This window comes from Lactuca saligna, chromosome 7 (genome assembly GCF_052625555.1).
Source record: "Lactuca saligna cultivar CGN05327 chromosome 7, ASM5262555v1, whole genome shotgun sequence".
NCBI lineage: Eukaryota > Viridiplantae > Streptophyta > Magnoliopsida > Asterales > Asteraceae > Lactuca > Lactuca saligna.
The window spans coordinates 177465851-177490590 of NC_136423.1; the positions used below are offsets into that span (position 1 = coordinate 177465851).

At 34.7% G+C, this 24740-nt stretch overlaps 3 protein-coding genes and 1 long non-coding RNA gene across 4 annotated transcripts; 3 read left to right on the forward strand and 1 right to left on the reverse strand.

Moving 5' to 3' along the window:
* Positions 1 to 10458: 10458 nt before the first annotated feature.
* LOC145004205 (calcium-dependent protein kinase 9-like) lies at positions 10459 to 14802 on the forward strand. Its single transcript, XM_078963092.1, has 8 exons — positions 10459 to 11493; positions 12547 to 12690; positions 12760 to 12912; positions 13438 to 13553; positions 13770 to 13937; positions 14026 to 14153; positions 14250 to 14349; positions 14435 to 14802. The coding sequence occupies exons 1-8, from the start codon at positions 10818 to 10820 to the stop codon at positions 14504 to 14506; spliced, it is 1557 nt and encodes a 518-aa protein (XP_078819218.1). The 5' UTR covers positions 10459 to 10817; the 3' UTR covers positions 14507 to 14802.
* Positions 14803 to 15310: 508 nt separating this feature from the next.
* LOC145004206 (uncharacterized) lies at positions 15311 to 16560 on the reverse strand. The gene is made up of 2 exons (XR_013662319.1): positions 16443 to 16560; positions 15311 to 15753 (listed from the first exon to the last, which is right to left on the reverse strand). It is a non-coding gene; the product is annotated as an uncharacterized LOC145004206 (long non-coding RNA).
* A 1119-nt stretch (positions 16561 to 17679) lies between these two features.
* Positions 17680 to 20509, forward strand: LOC145003770 (RNI-like superfamily protein). The gene is made up of 6 exons (XM_078962682.1): positions 17680 to 17962; positions 18392 to 18516; positions 19042 to 19211; positions 19281 to 19358; positions 19507 to 19651; positions 19886 to 20509. The coding sequence occupies exons 1-6, from the start codon at positions 17842 to 17844 to the stop codon at positions 20291 to 20293; spliced, it is 1047 nt and encodes a 348-aa protein (XP_078818808.1). The 5' UTR covers positions 17680 to 17841; the 3' UTR covers positions 20294 to 20509.
* A 2235-nt stretch (positions 20510 to 22744) lies between these two features.
* LOC145007540 (protein S40-6-like) lies at positions 22745 to 23956 on the forward strand. Its single transcript, XM_078966453.1, has one exon. It carries the CDS (start codon positions 23178 to 23180, stop codon positions 23766 to 23768), a length of 591 nt encoding a protein of 196 aa, XP_078822579.1. The 5' UTR covers positions 22745 to 23177; the 3' UTR covers positions 23769 to 23956.
* Positions 23957 to 24740: the final 784 nt, after the last annotated feature.

The following is a 24740-nucleotide window of genomic DNA, read 5'->3' on the forward strand; positions in this document are numbered from 1 at the left end:
CATCACTACGAATTCGTAATGTCCGTATCGTGTTCGGAAAGCCGTCTTGGAGATATCACTCTCCAGGACTCGCAGCTGGTGATATCCCGACCTCAGATCGATCTTGGAGAAGTAGTTGGCTCCTTGGAGTTGGTCGAACAAGTCATCGATTCGGGGTAGGGGGTATCGGTTCTTGATGGTAAGTTTGTTGAGTTCTCGGTAGTCGATGCACATTCTGAATGATCCATCCTTCTTTTTCACGAACAGTACAGGTGCTCCCCATGGTGAGAAGCTCGGTCTGATGAATCCTTTTCCCAGTAGTTCATTCAGTTGGCTGGATAGCTCTTGCATTTCTGTCGGGCTAATCGATAGGGTGCTTTGGCTACTGGGGTAGCTCCGGGAACCAGATCGATTCGGAACTCCACTTGCCTCGCAGGTGGTATTCCTGGAAGGTCCTCGGGAAAAACATCAGGAAAATCGCGTACGTCGGGCACACTCTTGATATCTTGTACTTTGCGTTTCACATCCACAACATGTGCCAAGAACGCGTGACACTCCTTGCGTAGGCATTTCTGAGCTTGGATACTTGAGATGATACGAAGAGTGGTACTTGGTTTGTCGCCCAAGATAACGAAAGTTTCGCCGGTTGGCAGATTAAGACGAACGGCCTTATCGTAACATAGAATGTCCGCATGATGAGAACTCAGCCAATCCATGCCAATGATGACATCAAAACTCTTAATCGAGACTGGCATGAGGTTGATTGAGAATGGATGATCATTTAAAGTTAGGGTGCAATTTAAGTATATCTCCTTAGTGCCTTCGGTTTTCCCGTTGGCCATTTCTACTATGAATGGTTCACTCAATGATTGTGGTATTGATTTCAGCAGGCCTTTAAAGCCGTGACTCACAAAACTCCTTTCCGCGCCACTATGAAACAAAATGCATGCATACGAGTTATCGAGAAGGAACGTACCCGTAACAACTGTAGGGTCCGCAATGGCTTCATCCTGTCCCATTGCGAAAACTCGGCCCCTTCCACCGGTATTCCGGTTGTTTACCCTTGGGCAGTACTTGCTGTAGTGCCCTGTGTCTCCGCACTCGAAGCAGGCGCGGTTTACCCCGGTATTAGTGGTGGGAACGGATGGTTGGATTGGCCCTTTACAATAGCGAGTTGTATGTCCCTTTTTATTACAGTTGGTGCATTGAAGATTGGAGCAAGGACCGTGGTGGTGGAAACTGCATCGGTTGCATTTAAGAAGTTTCCCAATGTATGAGCTTGTGGGGGAAGGGTTCGTAGGTACAGTAATAGCGTGTGTCGCTATCACTTGTTGTTTCCTGGGGTTTTCCTGGAGAGTTTGTCCTCTCCTTTTGTTCCAAGTCTTACTCTGGCCCTGAGTTTCCCTAGGTGGATTTGCAGTTGTCGAAATGATACCGGGTTTTACTCCGTGGTCGATGAGTCGCTGGGCCAGGCGCTTAGCACTGTTGTAGGTAGCAGGGCCGGAAGCTAGGACATGCCCTTGAATCTGGGGTGACAACCCCCAAATGTACCTTTCAACCTTCTTTGATTCTGGGTTGACCATGGTAGGGCACAGTGCAGCGAGGTCGTTGAACCTAGTGGTGTAGGTGATTAGGTCAGACCCAGTCATTTTCAGATTCCAGAGCTCCTGCTCAAGCTTTTGTACTTCGCCCCTTGGGCAATATTCTTCCAGTAGTAGAACCTTTAGGTCGTCCCAACTCATGGCGTTGGCGACAGTGAGCGTCACTGAATTCACATGGCTTTTCCACCAAGTGAGGGATCGATCTACAAAGGTGCAGGCAGCGAACTTGACTTTGCTTGCTTCTAGGCATGAGCAGATCTCGAAGACCGTTTCGGTCTTTTCGAACCATTGCATTAGTGCAATGACTCCTCCTGTTCCATTAAAAGTTTTTGGCTTAGCGTTAGAGAACTCCTTGTAGGTACATTCTCTTCCTTGGCCATGACCAGTGCCATGATTTGGATGATTCGTGCTGCTTCCCGCCCCTCCATTCCCTTGGGAGTTTATTTGCGAGAGGGCTGCAGTTACTGCTGTTGTGATAGCAGCCTGAACCATGGCCGGATCATAAGCTGGTGGTGGAGGTGGTGGTGGTGCCGTGCCCGGCCTGGGCCTTAGGTTTGGACGAGGAGGCATCTTGCTGCCAAAAGAAAAATATGGAGGAAAATTATAAGTTTTGGCAGTTCAAAGTTGAATGATATTGAATGAACTTCTAATAGTTTTAGGAAGTTGAGTTTAACTGACACATGTTTTAAGCTTGAAAGTAAAGTTTGAATAGATGCACCAATGAATCGAACTATTTGCGCATGATTAACAACGGTAAGAAAAGCGGTATACCCTTATATATATTAAACATATAGTTGTGTTACAGCGGGGTCTAGACAAAATTTCTTGGCCTCTCTAAAGGCCTCCGGTTACGGAAAATTTTTAAAGAAAGTAATACTTTTATCCAAAGTCCTAGTTTATAACAAAATTTGAGAGTTGGGCAAGTACTACTTGCGGTGCGCCTTGCGTTTAGAGCTCGACTCTGTGTCGGACTGCTTCGACCCCATGAGGCGTCTATCAAACGCAGCTTGTTGTTCTCTTAATTCTGCGAAGGCCGCGTTTGCTTGTGCTTGAAACGCTTCGGCGCGAATGTGGATGTCGTTCTGCATCAACTCTAGGCGGTTGATATCGGCCGTGTGAATTTGCACATCCACATTGATCTCTCGGATTCGGTTGGCTTGCACTCCAGATTGATAGCACTGGTTGGCGAGTTTGCCAACCATGACCGGAAGTGCGCGATCGGCTGATCCCCCGCCTCTCACATCATAGAAGTCTCGGCACATGCCGTAAGGAGGGCGTAAGCTTTGTTGTTGGCTCCAATGATGGAGGTGACTTCCCCACACTGGAGTGGGTCCTTGGAAATTCCTCACGTGGACGGGAGGTTGTAGGACTGGTGGATTTATAATTTCTGGCTCCGAATCCGTGCCAGAGTCATCCCCTGCCTCCAAATCTATAGGCTCTTCGTCTTCTTCAGAATCTGCTTCGATCCACCCACCATTACCTTGGTTGGGGTAGTAGGGGTCATTGGGGTGATGGAATCCCGCCATTTAGACTGTACGAGAATAGGGTTAAAAGTTTACTATAAGTTAGAGCACATGAAACTTACTCTCGAGTTTAATGGTTGACGGCACTCGAATACACCCTCAATATTCTTTATGCTTTTGGAAATTTTAAAATTTGTTGTCCATTACAGACACTCCTTGGCATATGTTTAGTCGGCTCTTGGAAAAATATAGTTGATCAGGCTATATCCTTCCCAGTTCCGATTACATGTCCCAAGGCATACCTGCACTGCACAACCGATATATAATACTTCAATGTTGTTTTAACTATGGTAATGACCATGTTGTTGATATGAAATGAATGCATGCCTACTTTACAAAAACAAAATAAAAATTAAAATTTTTAAAAGTATGACTCTTACTCAGAGTGTTTTTACCCAGTTGAGTTTATAGTTGTATACCACAAAGAAATGGTTTTGATATACTTAATTCCCTATAAACAATGCTCTGATACCAATCTGTCACACCCCCAAACCAGAACGGCGGAAACGTTCGGGGGCGGAGGACGTCATGTTCAATATCATAACAGTTCATAGAAAGGAAAGTACACACCACCATATATAATAAGTTTGCAAGATGTTTACATAGTTGTATTCATTACATGTTCAAAATAAAGGTACATAAACATCATTCAAAATGAAGTAATTAACGCCAGCGCGTTAATCCCAAAAGTTGATTCCCAACCTGCTTAGCGATTTCCTGAGAATACAAGTTATTTCAAAGAAAAAGTGTCAACAATTAAGTTGGTGAGTCCATAAGTAGTTTAGAAAAATTGGATGCCATTCCAAAATGGGTGTATGTTTTCCAGTAAACGTAGCGTTTCAAAATGCAAAGAGTTGTGATTTGTGGTGTTGGAAATGAATGCATTAGCTCCAGAAAATCCCATATTTTCCTTAATAGTTGAAATACGATTTGTTGTGTTTTCCAAGAAAACCCTTATTTTCTTATAAAAGTATGAGATGTATATAGTTGTTCATGTTATAAGTTGTAAATGATTGCACCGGGAAAATCCCTTATTTTCCTATTAGTAGTTTGGTTTGTATGCAGGAAAAACCCTTATTTTCCTCACACATAATGCCAGTCTCTAAGACCGAAAATTGCAAGAAACCGACGTTCCCCGTAAGTGTGTCATAGTTTTATATATAATAAAACTACGCGAAGACCGAACCGGTTGGATGAAGAATAGTTTTAATAACTACTCGCTCATCAAAACTGAATATCATAATAATTGTATATCCGATGAGTTTCTATAACCATACTAAACATAATATGCCTGTAACGACGTTCTTCAGGCGTCGCAGTGCTATGACAACTGTCACCCCAAAAGACGGACTGTAGCTAACAGTCAGGGTGCGGGATCATGACTTCCCGTATAGATCTATACACATTTGACACGTTCTCGTCGCGGGAGATTCTGGTTATAGACAGGACTTACTGCAGTACTTTCTAATAAAGAAAAGTAACGTTTGAAGATGTACGCGTCTCATGGATTCTCAATTAAGTCTATATTAAAGTGATAGTTTTGTATGCAAAGTTTATCCTTTTTCAAAATCTTTGATAAAGCAAAATCATAAGTTTTTAGAATGTATAAAACGATTTAACAATGAAAGATCATTATATGCTTCGTATAAGTCTAATGCACACAAAGTATGACAAGAGTTTTCCATAATAGTAATGAGTTCCAAGTGGTTTATTTGATAATATAAGTGAAGTGAAACTTTATAAAATACACGATAATAACCGTATGTTTACTTGTATTCCCCCCCTAAAAGAGTGTAAAAGTATTTAAAAATGTATTTAAAGTGTGTTAGAAAGGGGTATGAACTCACTTGACAACTTGAAGATAGCGAGATGGAAAAACGGCAGAGTTTCGTCTCGGGAAATGGATTTTCCTCGGAAATCTCGGGATTCCTCGGGAGAAAATCGACCTTCGGATCTTGTACGAAGCGACCAGGGCTTCGGGGTAGTACGAGCACGGAAAACGAGGAAAAACGCAAGAGAAATGAGAGAGAATGAGCCCTTTCTTTGGAAACCTTCGTATGCTATTTATAGAGAGGCTGGTCTGCCTCAGTACGCGGGGCGTACGCTAGTACGCAGCGCGTACGCGTACGTCACGCATGACCGAGGCCTCGACTGCCTCGGCTTCGGATGGGACGGATCCCTGGGTTCGCGGGTCGGATGGGACGGGTCGCTGGCACGCAGGTCGGATGGGACAGCGGGTCGGGTTCTCCGGATCGTGCGACGTGGACGATCCGAGGCCGTGGCCTCTCAGTACGCGGGGCGTACTAGGGTACGCGGCGCGTACTATAGCCCTAGGCTGACTCCTCTTCGGATAATACCGAATTTTGAATAAAAATTATATATAAATTAATTATCAAACTTCAAAAATTCATATCTCCCTCATACGAACTCCGTTTTTGGCGTTCTTTATATCCCCGCGAAAGTGAGACTACGATCTACAACTTTCATTTAGATTCCGTTGGCAAATTCCGAAATTATTTTTATTATTTATTTATTAAAGTGACGTGTTTAAGGAATTTCTTTAAAAATTCATAACTTATTCATATGATGTCCGATTTGAGCGTTCTTTTTATGCATGTTTGTAGTTTAACGATATCTATCACTTTCATTTAGACACCTAAGGTCAGAAAATGTTTTATTGAAACTTTGCGTTTTTACGTAACTTTGTATTGCTGGTTTTTGTCGGAAAACTTATAATGAGCATAACTTCTTCGTTATAACTCGGATTTTTGTGTTATTTATATGATTGGAAACCTTAAGATGATAACTACCACATAGTGTACTCCAAATAGAGTTTTTGAATACTTCATATTCTATTTCCTTTCTCAAGGAGGTTACATGACTCGATCTTTACTGACATGAAATAACGGGTTGTTACATTTAGTGGCACACCATGTCTTGCAACAATTTCAGCCTATGTTTGCTAATTGGAACCCTAGCCGAAATTCTAAATGCATTCTCTCCTCTCACCTCTCATCCTTTTGCTACAAGTGTTTGTAAGCCTTTAAAGGTGCAACATTTGAGGCAATTTGCTTTCAACTGTCAAGATCTACAAGGTGTTCTTGTTATTACGGCAAAAATTTGCAGTTTAACTCTTTTTGACCGGTTGAAACCGGTATCAAATTAATTTGAGAGTATTTCATAAACTAACCCAAAATATTAGGACTTTCTATAAACAAAAATATTAGGACTTTTCTGCAAACAAAAACCTTATAATAATAATAATAATAATAATAATAATAATAATAATAATAATAATAATAACAATAATAATAATAATAATAATAATAATAATAATAATAAATAATATTACTGTTTTCCGAACTTGTTATTATTAATATTGTTAATAATACATATAAATGAAAAAATAATATTAATGACATTGTTTAAGGGTGGAGGTGGAGGAGATTGTGATGCTTTTAGCATTGAAATCATGAATATTTGTTTGTATATTTTTACTTTGTATATGATCATTTCATATTGGTTATTATTGTTTTCAATTTAGAATATTAATACTTAACAATTTATAAGAAGTTGCATATTTGTAAAATTGTTTATAAATAGTTTAAGGTAGAAGAATTTATCACTTTGTATATAAATTTTTTTAAGGTGGAAGGATTACTTTCCAAATCCAATAGATCCACTACAAACATTAAATAAGATATTGTAATTAATACTTTTGAATTTTGACGTGAGTTACCTATGTAGATGTTTGTGGTAGATCTGTTGGATTTGGAAAGTAATATTTATACCTTAAACAATTTTATATACAAAGTGAGAAATCATTCTATCTTAAACTACTAGTTGTGAGACCCGTATATTATACGGGTTGATTAAAACAAAATGTTAAGTACGAACGATTAAATAGAAATTTTATTTGAAATTGAAATTGAAATAAATGAAAATTATGAGAAAACAAACATGCAAAAAGTAAATAAATTAAAATTATGTGTTTAGTGTGTACTAAACGGGTTAATTATAGCAAAATGTTAAACATAAAGGTTTAAACTGTAAATTTATTTGAAATTTGAATTAAATTTTAAAATTTGAAATTTGAAATTTATAGTTATTATGGTTGGTTTAATTTATGGAAACTAAATTAATGATATATTGAAAATGAAAATTAAAGTAATGACAAGTGGAAAATAAATATATCTCAAATTATGACAAAATGACATGTGGCTAATTTTATGAGAGAATGACATGTGACAAAGTCATTTTCATTTATTAGGGTAGATTTACAAATAATTTTACAAATATACAATTTCTTTTAAATTGTTAAGTATTAATATTCTGAATTGAAAACAATAATAACCAATATGAAATGATCATATACAAAGTAAAAATATACAAGTAGACATTAGTGATTTCAATGCTAAAAACATCACCATTTTCTTTACCTCCACCCTTAAACAATGTCATTAATATTATTTTTTTCATTTAAATGCATTTATATGTATTATTAACAATAATAATAAGTTCAAAAAATAGTATTATTATTTATAATAATAATAATAATAATAATAATAAGAGTTTTATATGTAGAAAAATCATAATATTTTTGTTTATAGAAAAGTCATATTATTTTGTGTTAGTTTACGAAATAGTTCCAAATTAATTTGGTACCAGTTTCAACCGGTCAAAAAGGGTGAAACTGCAAAGTTTTGCAGGTTTTCACGACTTTTTCGTTAAAAAAAATCTTGAAACTTAAATGTAATTTTTCCAAAAGGGGAAATGACTTATTAGGGTAATTAATTGTTGCCTTTGTACTCAATTGGTCACTTTCTTTTTTTTCTTTTTTTTTTGTATCTCATTTACCATTGAACTTGTTGTAGGTGTTCACAGAAACTATTGAAACCGACTATTGAAGGTTTCTGACAATTTCTTATCTTCGGTGACTCTCCGGTCGTCTTCTCCGGCGAGCCTCCGGTAAAAATGTGATTTTCGACGGATCCTTGGGTCTCGGCTTGATGACTTATAGCAGCAGCAAGTAGCAGGAGGTGGTAATGGTGGTTTACCGGTAGCAAAAGGGAGGTGGCAGGTGGGTTCTAGTGATGGTAGGAGGAGGTGGCAGGTGGCTTGCTGCTTGCGTCCCTTCTACCTTTTTCTGGCGTCAAATCGACAGGAGGGGGAGAGGGGAAGGTGGAGAAAGCTATGCAGCAACAAAGGCGGTGGATGCCGCTTGGATGACAGTCGAGAAAAGTCCGCCAGAAAAACTTATTTTTGTTGGAGGCTCGCCGGAGAAGACGACCGGAGAGTCACCGGAGATAAGAATTTGTCGGAAACCTTCAATAGCTGGTTTCAATGATTTCTGTGAACACATACAACAAGTTCAATGGTAAATGAGATACAAAAAAAGGAAAGTGACCAATTGAGTACAAGGACAATAGTTAATTATCCTAATAAGTCATTTCCCCTTTTCAAAAATTTTGAGACTTTTCTGAAGATTTTCCACACAATTACTGTCTAAATGTTTATGTGTGTAATTTCATAATGGCATGCAACAAGTTTATTGGAGTTAAATTTAAATTTCCAAAAAAAAAAAGTTAAAACCCAATTTTTAGAATAATTCGTAAATTGGAACTTAAAAAAAAAAACAGTTTTCCTTTATCCGTAACCGGTTTGACAAGATGTATATATTCCTTTCAAAAAACTGATAAAAACCAGAACTACCTAACGAAATTCCTTTATAAAAAGAACGGATGTGGTCCGAACCGAATGTTTTAGAAAGTAGGTTTCGATATTAAATAGATTTTGTGTACATCTAGGTATAAAGTTTTAGACGGAAAGATGTGAGCAACATCCACAAATGTTTTTATGACTTGACAGTCGGATAACGGTGTTACCATGACACAAACACCTCCCCTTCACCGTTTTTATATATATTATGAGGCTTTCCGTTGCTTTTCATTACCATCACAACCTCCCTCAACACAGTTATCTTCCTCTCTTTTCTTCTCCTTCACCTCAACATGTTCTCCACTTCTTCCTTCTTGTCAAACTCGTTTCCAAGGTAAAAAAGATGAATAATTTTTTTGTTGCTTTTAAAATATAAAAAATAATTTTTCAACAAATAACAAAAGAATCACCGTTGCAGGTAAATATTTTAATAAAAATATTAATTATAAAAGTTATAATATTTTTATTATACTACTACTATTTATAAGGTATTAGTAATATTCATATAAGTTTATTGCAAATTGTATTCATTATTAATAATATTTTTGTGATGGAATTTTTTTTACTTGAATAGTGATTTATTTATTTATTTGATGTTAAAAATAATGAAAATTAGAGCTTGTGTTTGATATCAAAATGATGTTCATAAAGTTGGAATTAGGAACATTTCTTGGTATTTTGCTAAACCTCTTGTTCAATAAAAGCAAAATGAAAGACAAACCCACGAGATGCTTCATAGAAATCACATGCCAAATGATTCGTTTTTGAGTAAATTACACGAATGGTCCCTATGGTTTAGGGTAATTTGCGCGTTTGGTCCCTAACTTATTTTTTTAACTCGGAAGGTTCTTACTGTTTGTTTTTGTTACGCGGTTGGTCCCTATCTTACCTAAAAAGACTATTATGCCCTTGATTCTTTTAATTTATCTAAATAAACACACCCCTAATCCCACCCCATCACCTTACCTCACCTACCCCATCATTTTTTTCTCTTTAAATAATAGTCTTTTTAGATAAGATAGGGACCAAACGCGTAACAAAAATAAACAGTAGGGACCAAACGCGTAACAAAAACAAACCATAGGAACCTTCCGAGTTAAAAAAATAAGTTAGGGACCAAGCACGCAAATTACCCCAAACCATAGGGACCATTCGTGTAATTTACTCTTCGTTTTTAGATGCTGGCCAAACATCATCCCCAAAACAAATGAGCTTACCATTTATGGTTTATTCTAATTTAGGTTTCAATGCAAACCGCTTTTAACTCTAAACTTGATATTAATGTACACGATATCTAAAGGATAAATAAAAAATTATATAAAAAGCACAATAATTATTACCATATAAAAAACAATAACAACAAACCTCACAAATGAAATAAGATAGGAGAGGTGGATATCAACAATTATTAAACAATTATTATATGAATAAAATATTATCCTAAAACTTAAAACTTACAAAATATCTAAATATAATTGAAGAAATATAAATATATAATTTATCAAATTAAATTTATTTTAATTATTTGGATTAAATAAAGAAGAAACAAACACCTTACTTGAAGACAAAGAGTGAAAGCTCCTAATATTTGGCAGATTCTCAATGGACACAAAGCAAAGCACATTTCTTCATCCAAAGATGGAGGTGGACAACATGAAGACTCTCAAAAAGTCAAAATGTCTGACTTCCTACTTCTCCTTGACCACATTCAACCCAATCAAACCGCGTCTAATTTCTTCGAAGATTCCATTCTTTTAAATCTCAAGTATTCCGAATGAGCTCACCACGTTCCTTCCTTCAACCTCTTCTGTACCTTAAACTATTCCTCCATGAATTATTATTCAATCTTAGCGGTTTGACTTTTCTCTTTGACCATCTTCATCGACACCCCTTTTGATCTTCGATTTCGAACCAACAACCAAATAACAACAATCAATCCTCATCTGGGTATTCGTTTCTTGATCAATTTCCACAATTCCATTCAAAATATCAAGAAATGGGGTTGTGTAGTAGCAAAAGCAAGAGTGGAGGGACATACCCTGATGCTCATAGAACAAGATCCGTTGAACCCAATGCGGTTTACACCAAAACCCCTGCTCCGGCAGCTCAAACTCCGGCGAGAAAGCAGCCGCCGCCGCCCAGTCCCAAGAGGGTGTTTACAGCTGACTCGATTCTCGGAAAACCATTTGAAGACGTTAAACAACATTACACCATGGGGAGAGAATTGGGTAGAGGTCAATTTGGTGTTACATATCTTTGTATAAAGAAATCAACTGGTCAAAAGTATGCTTGTAAGTCGATATCAAAGAAGAAACTTGTAACCAAAAGTGATAAGGATGATATGAGGAAAGAAATTCAGATTATGCAGCATCTAAGTGGGCAGGCTAATATTGTTGAGTTTAAAGGTGCTTATGAAGATAAGCAATCTGTGCATTTGGTTATGGAGGTTTGTGAAGGAGGTGAGCTTTTTGATAGGATCATTGCAAAAGGTCATTATAGTGAAAGAGCTGCAGCCTCGATTTGCAGGTCGATTGTGAATGTGGTTCATGTTTGTCACTTTATGGGAGTGATGCATCGTGATTTAAAGCCTGAAAATTTCTTGCTTTCGGATAAGAGTGAGAACGCACTTCTTAAAGCTACAGATTTCGGTTTATCGGTCTTCATTCAAGAAGGTATTGCTAATCGAATCTCTATTTTGTAACATATACAAATCTTAATCTTTTGACTTTTAAGAAAAAATCCCATTGAAAGAATCGGTTCTTGCAAGATTTTATAGGATTCAACAATAATTAGATAGTTGAACTTTAAAAAGTTCAATGATTCACGTTTTATTGTGGGCATTTTCGTGATCAATCTTACTAATGAAAATTTCCTAGATTTTTATGTAAATGTTTGCAATATATCTCACGGACTTGTCTACACAAGCTCACTCTATGACACTTAGTCCTCAAACCAAGTCAAATCACTCTCGTAAACAAGGAAAACAAGGAAATGTATGTGAAGTAAAGCAAACGATGAACAACACAATAAGTTAATGGAAAGAGATTTGTTAGTAGTGCTTTAGAATGATAGAGAAAACTACACAAGGATAGGATGATTATATGAGTGGACAGTAATTTAAATGGAAACTATTTTTGAATATACACAACTATTATTGCTAGATCTTTACACTCTTATTCGGGTTAAGTGTCCATCTATAGAAAAAGCTTTTAAATGAAAAAATATCAAAATGTTATGTCTTTGATGTAAATAACATTTATACTTATTTGCATAAGCCGCACGATATTTTGACAATTTTTTCGGAAGAAAACATAGTATTTCATTTTTACATGATGGAACCTGTTAAACCGATAAAAGGCAAGAATGAAAGTTGGATAATACTTTTGGTTTACATTATAAAAAACAATTAGGTCGTATCTGAAAAACTGGTTAAAAATATTAGGTTTTTCGTAAAAATAACACTTCAAATTTAAAGAAATTACAATTTTAACACTTCATGCTTGAGATCTTTAGTCTTCCTGCAATACGAGGGGACAATAACATGAATGAACGCTAAAGAAGGTCCTACTTTACTCTTACATCTATAGATTCTTCCACCATCTTCTTGATATCTCCAGAAAAGTTCTTAATTCGATCTTGGTGTACAATGTCTTGAACTTCTTTTGAGCTACACAGCATTATATATGATGACCTTGTTATATGACAAAGCAAACAAATACTTTCAGGAAAAGCGTATCGGCAAGTTGTTGGAAGTGCGTATTATGTTGCACCAGAGGTATTGACACGTAAATACGGGAAGGAAATAGACATATGGAGTGCAGGGGTGATACTGTATATCCTGCTAAGTGGTGTGCCTCCCTTTTGGGCAGGTAATTTGATGCTCTGTTTTTTTATTTTTTTTTATAAGTTATAACATGAAATTGGGTATGAAATTGCAGAGACAGAGAAGGGAATATTTGATGCTGTACTTGAAGGTTATATTGATTTTGAAAGTGATCCATGGCCATCTATCTCCACAAGTGCTAAGGATCTTGTTCGAAGGATGCTCACACTAGACCCTAAGAAGAGAATAACTTCTGCTCAAGTTCTTGGTATGTATCTGTATAATAATAGATCATAGATGTAGATTCTTAGGTGTTGTTTCTTTTTTCAAATGATAGACTTCGGGGCTCTTTGAGAAAAATAAACCCTTTAGCGCTGAATGATCCCAACCTCTTACTGGTTTGGAGGTTATTAAACAGATTATTAAAATGGTGACATGTTTTAATCTGGTAACATATATACGACTGTTTTTTCCTTACTTCAAAAAGAACGGTTTATTTATATAAATAAAGTAAATAAATAAAGTTTTCCCCCATGGCCATAGGCATAGGGTAGAGTAAATTCCAGTATTTACCCTTATTTGACAAACGTTCCAACACCATTTAAGTAACTATTACAACTAACACATCCAAACCTTATTTCTTGCATTACTTTTTATTATGGTTAATTATCTGATTAAACTAGTCATTATCACATATTCAAAACAGGCTATGCTCATAAGCTCATATGTATAGATGCAGATATGCTCATGAGCTCATAATATCTTTCTTGTATGTTTCAAAAATGGTACACAGAGCATCCATGGATAAGAGAAGGTGGTGAAGCATCCGACAAGCCAATCGACAGTGCAGTCCTTTCTAGGATGAAGCAATTCCGAGCTATGAATAAGCTCAAGAAGCTTGCTCTCAAGGTAACCCAAAACAGCTACTATTTTAGCTTCAGTGTTACCTCTAATAGAGTGTGTTCATCCATAGAGGTGAACACAGACCGGGCTGGACCAGTATTGCTGGTCCGGCCCAGTCCAATTTGATTACAGTTAGGACTGGGTCCAGGACCTGGACTCAGTCCATTCCGAAAACCGTACACTGCTATCTATCTACTGACACCGACAGTATGAGTTTTATAGGTCATTGCGGAAAATCTATCAGCAGAAGAGATTCAAGGGTTGAAATCAATGTTTAAAAACATAGACACTGATAACAGTGGAACTATTACTTATGAAGAGCTTAAAACTGGATTGGCTCGATTAGGGTCAAAGCTCTCGGAGGCTGAAGTGAAGCAACTCATGGAAGCAGTAAGATGTTTCCCATGTTAAAAAAAAAAGTTGGAATTTCTATTTTTAAACACCCTTTTACCTTATAAACTTGTTTTTTATGATTCAGGCTGATGTTGATGGAAATGGATCGATTGATTACATTGAGTTCATCACAGCAACAATGCATCGACACAAATTAGAAAGGGAAGAACATTTGTACAAAGCCTTTCAGCATTTTGATACCGATAATAGTGGGTGAGTAAAGTAGCCTTAAAATTTATTGTATTTAACTATAAAACTATCACAATTCACAACCAATCTAATTTGGTTGTGATGTTTTGAGTGAATCAGGTTTATTACAAGAGATGAATTAGAAGCAGCAATGAAGAAATATGGAATGGGAGATGAAGCCACCATTAAAGATATTATAGCCGAAGTTGACACCGATAATGTGAGTTCTTTGTTGTCATAGTTGTCTTGAATGTTTCTTGAGTGTTTAAAAGTTACAATTGTTGTTTGTGTATGAATTATTATAGGACGGGAAGATAAACTATGAAGAATTCTGCACGATGATGAGAAGTGGGACCCAACCGGGCAAGCTGTTCTAACTAGTGCAATTTGTTTCTTCAAACAAAACAGAAAAAGAATCGGAAAACAGCTTCTAGAAACTCCAATGTCTACTAGATAGATACCAATGAATTTAGGAGCATAGATAATAATCCAAAAGAGCCGAGTCTGAGTTTGATTCATCAAAGTTTTACTATTTTCATCATTTTCCCAATACCCTACTCGTAATATGTATTATAGTTTTTTAAATCGCTCTTTTGTTTATGAAGCATTTGTTTGGTTTGTTCCTATATAAATTTTATAATGGTGTAAAGTTGTATCATTATTGTTATTTCCATTTTGGATTGGATTCTTATGTCTATCTCTCTACCTGTACCTAAACTAAAGAGTAAAGAGTGATCACAATTTTGTAAAAGTAAAGGAGACAAGGTTTGATGGTAAAGTCAACAACAGTTCTGGTTTGTAAAATAAATAATGTCAAATTTGTAAAAAGTTACGACTTAATATTGGGAAAAATCCCACTTCCTTAACTTTCTATGTTAAGTCATTCTTTTGGCATGAAGTTAAAAAAACAACTATAAACATGAGTTTTATAAATGTGGAAAATCTGTCAGTAGAAGATTTCAATTCAAGGGTTGAAATCAAAAATCAATTTTGTAGTAAAAAAAAAGGTAGAACAAGGTGGGGAAAAAGACTTGCTCTTAATATCCCGGTGGAAAGGACATGTATGCCCTCCTCGTCTAACTGTATTCAAACATAAGAAAGATCATGGCCATTCATTTTTGCTGATGAAACATGCATACAAGCCAATAAAATGAGTCAAATTCGATGCCAAAACCAATGCATGTTCAAATGTAGACTTTATTACAAAAATCAACTGTGAATGTGAGACATTATCTAAAAATTCCATAACAAAATGATCCAGAAAATGCTGATAAACTATAAATCTTGATTCAATCTTTTTGATCATTTACCCTTTTTTGCAGGTTTTTTCACATTTTGTGGCTTTTGTGGCTTACGTGCACGTGTAAGTGCAAATTCCCCTAATTTGTGGCCTACCATGGCATCTTTTATTTGAATAGGACGATGTCTCTTTCCATTATGAATAGCAATACGATGGCCCACCATTTCGGGTATGATCATAGATGCACGTGACCATGATTTTATGGTGTGTTTCTCATCATTTGCATTCAGCTTAGCTATCATTCTCTTCAAATGAGTAGCTACAAATGGAAATCTGTTTATAAGTGGTGCCATTGAGAAACAAACTTCTTCCTTTCACCAATACCTGAAAGTGAGAAACAATGTTTTCAAGTGGATATAGAGTTATAGACCAACTTTGCAAATACATTAACCCTAACTTTAGACCATATATGAAAATCATACTATAAAGCTATAATGTTAGATTGACAGGGGGAATGAAATAAAACATATGCATTTATAGTTTCATATCAACAAAATTCCTGGATAAATGCTTGAAATTGCAGGGTAAATTTTTGAAAATCATGTGACATAGTTGGTTTGTCATCAACCATTCTTTTATAAAATGGAGAGCATGTAGTAACACTAACATATTCTCAAAAACCAGATTCTAGAAGCTCTGTTAGTCTTTTAACATCTTCAAGAAACCTTATGAATTCAAAATAAAGATCTTCCATCTCCATGTAATGTACTTAAACTAATCAAACAGCCAAAGTGCCAAACAATGAGTACAAGTGTACAACCATAAGTAAGGATCTTTCCGGAAATCGAAGGGGGGAAAGCATCGACATCATGAAAGATGTAACTAACAGTCGAAAATGAAAGATGCCATAACTGAATGCAAGTCGCGTATGGTAAATAAAACCAAAAAACAAAACCTAATCGCAAGGTGTAAGCCTTTTCTAACAAATGTGAAGAGTTAGGGTTCTTATGATTACCTGAATCACTTCATCAAGAAGCCATTCAATAATTAAAAATCACTCGAGAGAGGCGTACCTAGATCGATGATGTGGGCGAGATCGATAAACTCGCTCTTATGAAAAATGAGACAGGCAAGGGTTTATTTTCAAGTTGAAGCGCCTCGTTTTTTTCTGTTTCGGCTCAACGAAGCTGATAAAATGTTAAAAGGGTAAAGGATATAAGAACATTCTTTTTTTCATTATTGTAATTTTCTTTTCTTTTAACTTTACTTTTTCTATTGGAATATTAGATTTTGAAACATCAATTTATTATAATGTCAAATAACAAGTTATTTTTATTTTTTTTAAACCAAAAAACTAATATAATCTTAAACTATTTCTCTAATTTTTCCCTCATAAGACTTGAACCATCAACCTAAAAAAAACATGAATTAGATGATTTAACTCGATAAATAACATGTTAATAATATATATATATATGACCATTACCTCTAGAGGTTAACACTTTTTTTGATAAATATATTATTTCAATTGCCTTCAAGTTTTTAACAACCCACAAAAATATTATAAAAGATAATAAAATTTGTTTTTTTCGATTTTCACCTGTTATAGTATACAGAAAGTCATTTTGCATATTTACATTTTGACCCATAATTTTAAATTGTTTATGGATTTGATCCAAACTTTAAATTTTGTTACATATATATGGTTCAAACTTTTTCTTGAAAACAATTCTACCAAAAAATTGTTTGTTTTTGTAAGGTGGTAAAATGTCAAAAAAATTTCTAGTATATTATAAAAAAGTTGTAAACACTATAAAAAAAATGTAAAAAAAGTTTAAAAAAAGGTTGTAAAAAATATAAAAAAATCCTGAAAAAACATAAAAGAAGTTGTACAAAATAACTACTTTTTGGTAGAATTTGTTAAAAAAAAAAAAGTTGGGGTCATATTCTTAACAATATTCAAATTTAGAATAAATTCATAATAAAATTTAAAATATAAGATAAACGTGTAATAAAAAAAAAAATACAGTTTATACATTTTTATAATATTCTTTTTGAGTTTGTTGACAAGTTGAAGATAATTAGAATAGTATATTTAAAAAAAAGAAAATGTTTGCCACAAACTTAATGGTTATATATCTATAAAAAACATAAATAACTAAATCTGTAAAACAAATTAATCTAGCAACAGAAAAATACTAAAATACTGTTCACTAAAATAAGTTTATTTATTTAATTTTAGATTTCCGTAAAAAAAAAAGTTTTATTTATTTATTTATTTTTTGAAAAAATTGTATGCGTTAGAGAGACTCTTGAATCATTTTACAACTAATGGAAGGTCGGTCATACAACTAGAAGGCCGTCGACGGAAACTCCGTATCACTGCCCAAATATCTATCGATCTTCGAAAATCTCTCAAGAACTCCGGTTCCGATTCCCTTTCAGGCCATTTCTCCTTCCTTTCATCATTTGATGGATAAAGGAAAGGGTTTGGAAGCCGTACAGAGATCCTTTCAGAATATTGATTTGACTTTCAATTCCAGGAACCCTAACAAATTGGCCAAGAATTATAACCCTTTGCTGCTATCTTCCTGTGAGTTTCTATATGCTAATTCTCGTTTTCTAATTGTTTATACACATAAGAGTTGTAGTCAACATGAATTTCTATTAGGCTAGTTATCTTGAAATCTTGTAATTTCTTTATAAGGGTAACACACTAGCTGAACATAAGGGCAAGGGGGTATGTAGATTCATATCTAAATGTTCGTATTATGTATGATGTGCTTCCTTTATCTTTCGATGAAAACGATGAATATCATATTTCGTAATTTAGTAGGCTGAGATAAATTTTGAAGAGAAGTTTCTGATTGTTTTGAACTTCACAGCTATGAGTTACATATAAAAGAACTAAAGAAGTGTTGCTGAGTATATCAGTTTTTCTTTTGGTTTAGTTTGAACTTGAATATGTGTATTTTATTTGGCTGCAATCAGCTTGCTTATAATTGTTTTGTTTGTGTAACAGGGTCACCTTTGGAGAAGAGAAAACCTCCTGCTCTTGTAAGCTTGTGTCTTGGATTTATAGGCAAACATCTTGAGGATATTATTGAGGATTTAGATCTTGTGGCCAGTTTCCCACCAGACATTAAGGTAGGTATTATGATTCTGTTATTTCACACTTATGTATGTGAATATCCTTTTGATGCTCAAGATTGTAGCAAAATGAGGATAACCAATTTGCGTTATAGTGAATATTATTTAATAGGAGTTTGGATATGTTTTCATTGTGGTGCTTATTGACTAAACTCTAGTCCTTTGACATGTATCTTAAAATTTTCATTCAATAAGCACATTGTTGTGACATCCCTCATTACATTTGGAACTACATAATTAAAGATCAGGAAGCTACATGCTGCTTTACATAGTTTTCAATTAGGTCTATGCATTTTGGTTGTAAATTTCATGGCTTAGTTTTATTTGGTAAAGGCCGTTGGATGGGGAAATTCAGGGTAGTTTTTTTTTTCTTTTTTTTTGTTCAGTTTGTTAGTATGTGTCATTATGTATTTTTAACAAAAAGAACTTTTTAGATTCTAGTCATAGAGATTTGAGTATATTTCTTTAAAAGAATGTTTGTGTTTTAGTCTAAATTCTTCAAATGAATGATCAACTTATCAGATGATCATAACAGCCATTGCAAGAAGAAGAAATTTGCTAAGTGATGATGTGATCGTTGCATTGGCTGAAAGCTCATGGGAAATTCTCGATTTATCAGATTCAGAAGTCTCAGATATCGGTTTATTGAAAGTGATAAGGATTTGTAGCCAATTAAAAGCTATGGACATAAGGTGTTATAACATGAAGATTCACTTTTGTCTTTTGTATGCTATTTCCATTAACATTAGTTTCTTATACAGTCGTTGCAGCAAGATCACTCCATTTGGTGTTTCAGAACTTGTGAAAAATTGCCCTTGTCTAGAGATATTGAGATGGGGGTACGATTTCCATATCTTTCTTTTCTATTTTCTATTTTATATTCATATAAAATGTTGTATGTAAAAAATTGTTGACTACACCACAAGATGAACAACCCAATATTTTGGGCTTATTGTATACGGGCTATGAACGCAGTTAATATTGCAGAGGATGCCCAAGGAGTGAACATACTGCACGCAACTCTTTAAGCATCTTGAAACCAACATTGAATGATGTTGAAGGCGATTCATGGGAAGAACTTGATACCACAGAGATCATACATGGAGCACAATCTTTACGTTGGCTTGTATGGGTACGTATTCAAACTTACTTACAATGTTTCTCCCAAATATACCCTTTATTAATTATAAAAAAGCTCAACATTCTACATGCCTTTTTATGTCATTTCACATTATTCAGCTAGCTTATTAGATAGTTTTGCTACGTCATTTTTATCGGCTAGTTTGTCAGTTAGCAGCTAGTTTTTTAGCTATCAGCTAGTCTGCTTAACATGGTCTTAGACTTATTCTTTGTGCTTGTTTTACAGCCAACAATTGACAAAGATTCATTAGAGATTTTGGCAACCGAATGTCCACGTATTATAGTGAACCCGAAACCATCATTCTTTGGGCACAAAGGGATTGATATTCCCAAACACGCGTTACCTGGTGTAGCATTGGATGAATTTATTGTAGAAGATATCGACCCAAAAACATGGGCAGTTTCAGGATCTAAGCTTATAAGGACAACTCAACCTGTTTTGAGCTCAGTTGAGTTGCCAATTGCTGAGAAATTTAGGCTTGCGTTTGTTGAGAGAGATGCTAGATTGGCTCCTAAACGTGCAAAGAATGCTAGACAACGACAAAGAAGGGCAGAAAGAGAGTGGGTGACAACAAGTACAAGTGTCAAGTCCATTGTGCTTGCTGGACAATTGAGTAAAAATTTACGTAGTTAGTATGTATCAATAGTTAAAGGTTGCAAATGTTTTATAGAATTTTGTCTATGTATATCGTGTTTTACTATATTGTAGCAATTTATGTGTGCTATGTTGTTTTGGTTGCAAGATGCTTAAATGTTTGCATGCAATGGTAGACACTGCCATACAGTGTCTACCCTTGACTGCTGTCATTAACTGTGAAATTTTCATATAATATGTGTTTGAATTCACTTAGAGCATCTCCAAAATTACCTTCTTTTTTCCCTATATCTGAGTTATAAACTTAGTTGAAAATCATATATGAAAAATCCAGAAATAACCGATTGATTTTGAAAATATTGTTTGTGTATAGGGAGATGCCTATAATGATTGTTGAGGTGTATCGTTGGACAAAAATTAGCTTCCTGAAAGGATTAAGTTGTGAGAAAAAGGTACTTCTGTATATTGGGTTATATAAAGGACATATTCTGTTAATCAAACTATGCTATATACTATTATTGCTCTTCAATCCACCATTATGTATCCCTTTGGCTTTATCCCTTAAAAAATGTTCCTTAGGATCTACTGTCAATATCCTTGATTCATATCCATGCTTTTAGAATTGATAATGATGGGGTGGAAGACGACAAATGTTTCAGGGGATATGAAAGTCAGAATTAAAAACTCAACATGCATTGAAGTATTTAACTTATATGGAACAAGTGGACTATTTAAAAGATGATTAATTTCACCTAAATGCCCAATTTTTTATAAACACGTGCGAATCTTTTCAATCGCCTTGAATGCATATTAATATATTAGGACTATTTAAAATGACTTTGGATGCATCATGTTTGATTTTTTGTTATAAAAACAAAAATGCTTTTGACATATATACATCCATACTTGTTCATAATCGCTCATTCTTGCAAACTATAATGTCTTTTTTAGCATTTTCACAAGAATGAAATTTAGTTTGCAAAAAAAGCCAAGTACAATTTTTTGAAAAGTAGGAGCACCTTATAGTGGAAAATCTTGTTAAAGAACACCCAACTCAATATGATGCCACTTTAGTAATATAAACAAACAATCATTTGTTCATATAGCACTGACTACTTTTACAGACGTCTTTGTTTACATAATATATAGATGTTAAGGGGACCCTTTTTATATAAAATCAGCATTTGAATAAACTTAATACATGTCAAAGAAGTTAACTCTGTTAAGATTCGGGGCCCATCTCGTGCTTTGGTGGCTGCAACCAACTATATTTAGGACCATAAACACGATACAGTCCAAACCATTCTCTTTTTTCCTTTATTTATATTATCACTCTCTTAATTTTCCAAAAGTAATCACAAATGGTTTAAATATATTTGAAAAACAGTGGAGATCTGATTGGTTTTGAATTGGTACTATATACATCGAATGGCGGCTGCTGTACACCAAACTAAATCATGCTGATGGCTGAACTGAATGGTTCCAACCTCTTAATGATTAAGAGAATTTAATATTGTTGCCTAGCTATTTAGATGAAATTCCAAGGCTTTTGATTCTTTCAAGATCCTGCAGATATTGTTCCAAACCCCTTGAATGCTAACCGATTCAGAGGTTACTTCTGAATAGTTTCATTCAAAGGTTACCAAACAACCCCTAAGCGGTTGTTCTTTTTTTTTTTCCCCTCATTAAGTGTGGTTTACATAAAATAATCAAATTTGTGAAAAGTCAGGACTAACAGGGAAAAACTTGTTCACTGACTATCTCTATTAAGTGATTGTCTATACATTAAATAAAAAAGAAATATTTATATATAATGGGTTATAGTAAGGAGCATTTATCCATTGATAATGTTCTTTACCTATCTACCTTTTTACTTCTCCCTAAATTTACTTTTTACATTCATTTTATTCAGTAATATTTCTAGACAAAAAGGTAAAATAGTACCTAACAGCTGCTGGTTTTGAAGATTTTCTGCGACTGTATTTGTATGACCTGATACATTGAATGATAGCTGGAGTTCATCAAACAAATTGGAAAGACCATTATGGCTTTCACGAAATCGATTATTTTAAGAAAAGGTCGATTGATGTTATTGATATTTATTTGATAGTTACAAATACCATTCAAAGAATCAATGAAAGAAGGCTCCTTTTTCATAAGCCAACATATTTTGTGCTTTCTTGATCACATTAAATCACGAATCTAGTTAACCTTTAATAGAAAAATTACGTTCTATGCTTCAATAAATGGCACATAGAACTACTATCAATCTATCATTAAAGCCTTTTCCCCTTTATCTCTAATAAAGTAGTCTTATTTATTTATTTCTGACGTAGGATCATAAAAGCAACATAAACAATAAAGATGAATTGGACTTATATGGAACAAGTGGACGAATAAAAAAACTGTCAAAAAGATCTAACCATTGAAGTCCAATAATTGAGTATATTCCAATCTTATAAAGAACCATCAAGGGTATAGAAACTTTGATCGAGTTTATACTCTTTAGTTTTACTAATATTATCTGCTTGGCGGCTTGTAAGAGCAGGAGAAAACGAAATTTTCATGCCCCTTTGAAGATAATTAAATTACAACTTTACCCCATCCTTGTTCTACTTCTTATTCAAAACTTTCACATGCTTTTAGGTTTCTTTTTTTTCATTTTAGTGATAACTCTTTATTGAAGTTGGGTCATTTCATTCGAGAAAGTAGAAACAGCATGGGCACAAATTTGGTGATTGTGAGCATTCGAGCAAGATTTTTGTAACCTTATAAAGTACAATCCTCAGACCTCAAGAATTCCACTATCTCTAAAACCCCTTTTCATTACTTCAAAGTTTGTATTTTTAGTGTAGTTAGAAGGTCGAAAGTTTATAAAATTTGATCATTTTTCACACAACCAGCTGAAAAGGTGAATCTTTGAATGGAAGGTGAGTATGGTATGTACAGGAAAGGAAGCAGTGGATGGTCATACATGACTGGAAATGACGAGTTTCAAGAAACTGATGTTTGGTCTGTTTGGAATCAAAGAAATGATTTTGATTCAAAATCTATCAAGTCAAAAGGATCGTCATCTTCTAATTTGACTTCAAGAAGCATTCCTCTTTCGACTGCAGCCAGAATGATTCCAAGACCTGGTACAAACAATCCCTGCATGGAATCTAGGATTCCTCAACAACAATCAGCACCTGTCAACGTTCCTGATTGGTCAAAGATTTATGGAAAGTCAAAGAGATCAGCACAGAATTCTACGTGGCTTAATTATGGTGATGATGATGGTGATGGTGATGATGATGAAGGTGGTCATAATGGTAGAGCGAGTTGGGACAGTGATGATGATGATGATGATGATGATGGGAGCATGATGCCACCTCATGAATGGATTGCACAGAAGCTTGCAAGGAGTCAAATTTCTTCATTTTCTGTATGTGAAGGTGCTGGAAGAACACTCAAAGGTAGAGATCTTAGTAGAGTAAGAGATACTGTCTTGATCAAAACTGGATTTCTGGAATAATTTTCTCTGCTCTACATACATTCTCTTCGAAAACATATTTTCCAGATTTTTTTTTTGAAAAAAAAGGAAAACCACAAAAAATTTTAAGAAGTGACATTATTGTTATCATTATCGTGATGACGTGACACTATCAGCAATTCAGTATGATTGATTATTTTGATAATAAAAATGGGCCCTATTCACTTCTATACCCTGGTATTGTTTGTGTGAATTATTATTGCCGGGACAGTTATAATCGAATCAAACGTTAAATAAATCGCTCGTGAATTATTCAGCGGAAATTTCGTTAATTTATTTAATAAATTGACAAGTATTAACAAGATTTTTTGTGCTTTTAGTTAAACGAATGAATACAAAATGTTCTCATTCGTTCAATTATGTTCACGAACGTTTATTTACATCATTTATGTTAGTTTATTATATGATATTATACAATTGATTAGAGTGAAAGTGAAACTTTTAAGACCGGTTCAAGTTTTACAACATAGATATTTTGTAATGTTAGTACATTTAGTATATTAGAAGTGTTGATGTTATGTTTTTCGATTCTTGATTTGAATGTTAATGTTCATTTAGGCTTATTCTTGTTTGAATTATGCTCATTGATGTTTTTTTTTTTTTTTTTTTTTTATATGTTTGTTCATTTATGGTTGTTTATGTTTGTTGATATGTATTTTTATGCATTAGTTTTAAATTTATAAATGTAACAATATATGATTTTTTGAAAGTGTTTCACATCCGTAGATCACGTTTTTTGAGACTTCTGCCCATAAACCCCGATTTTTAGACTTCTGCCGGTATGATGTTACTATTAGGGATGAGCATAGGCGGGTACCCGCCTCATTTGGCGAGAACAGGAGCCGGCGGTTCCTAGAAAGTTAGAACCGGAACTGGAACCGCTCCAGGTAGTTCTTAAATGTTTGGAACCAATCTCGGAACCGACGGTTCCGGTTCCGAGAGCGGGTAACCCGG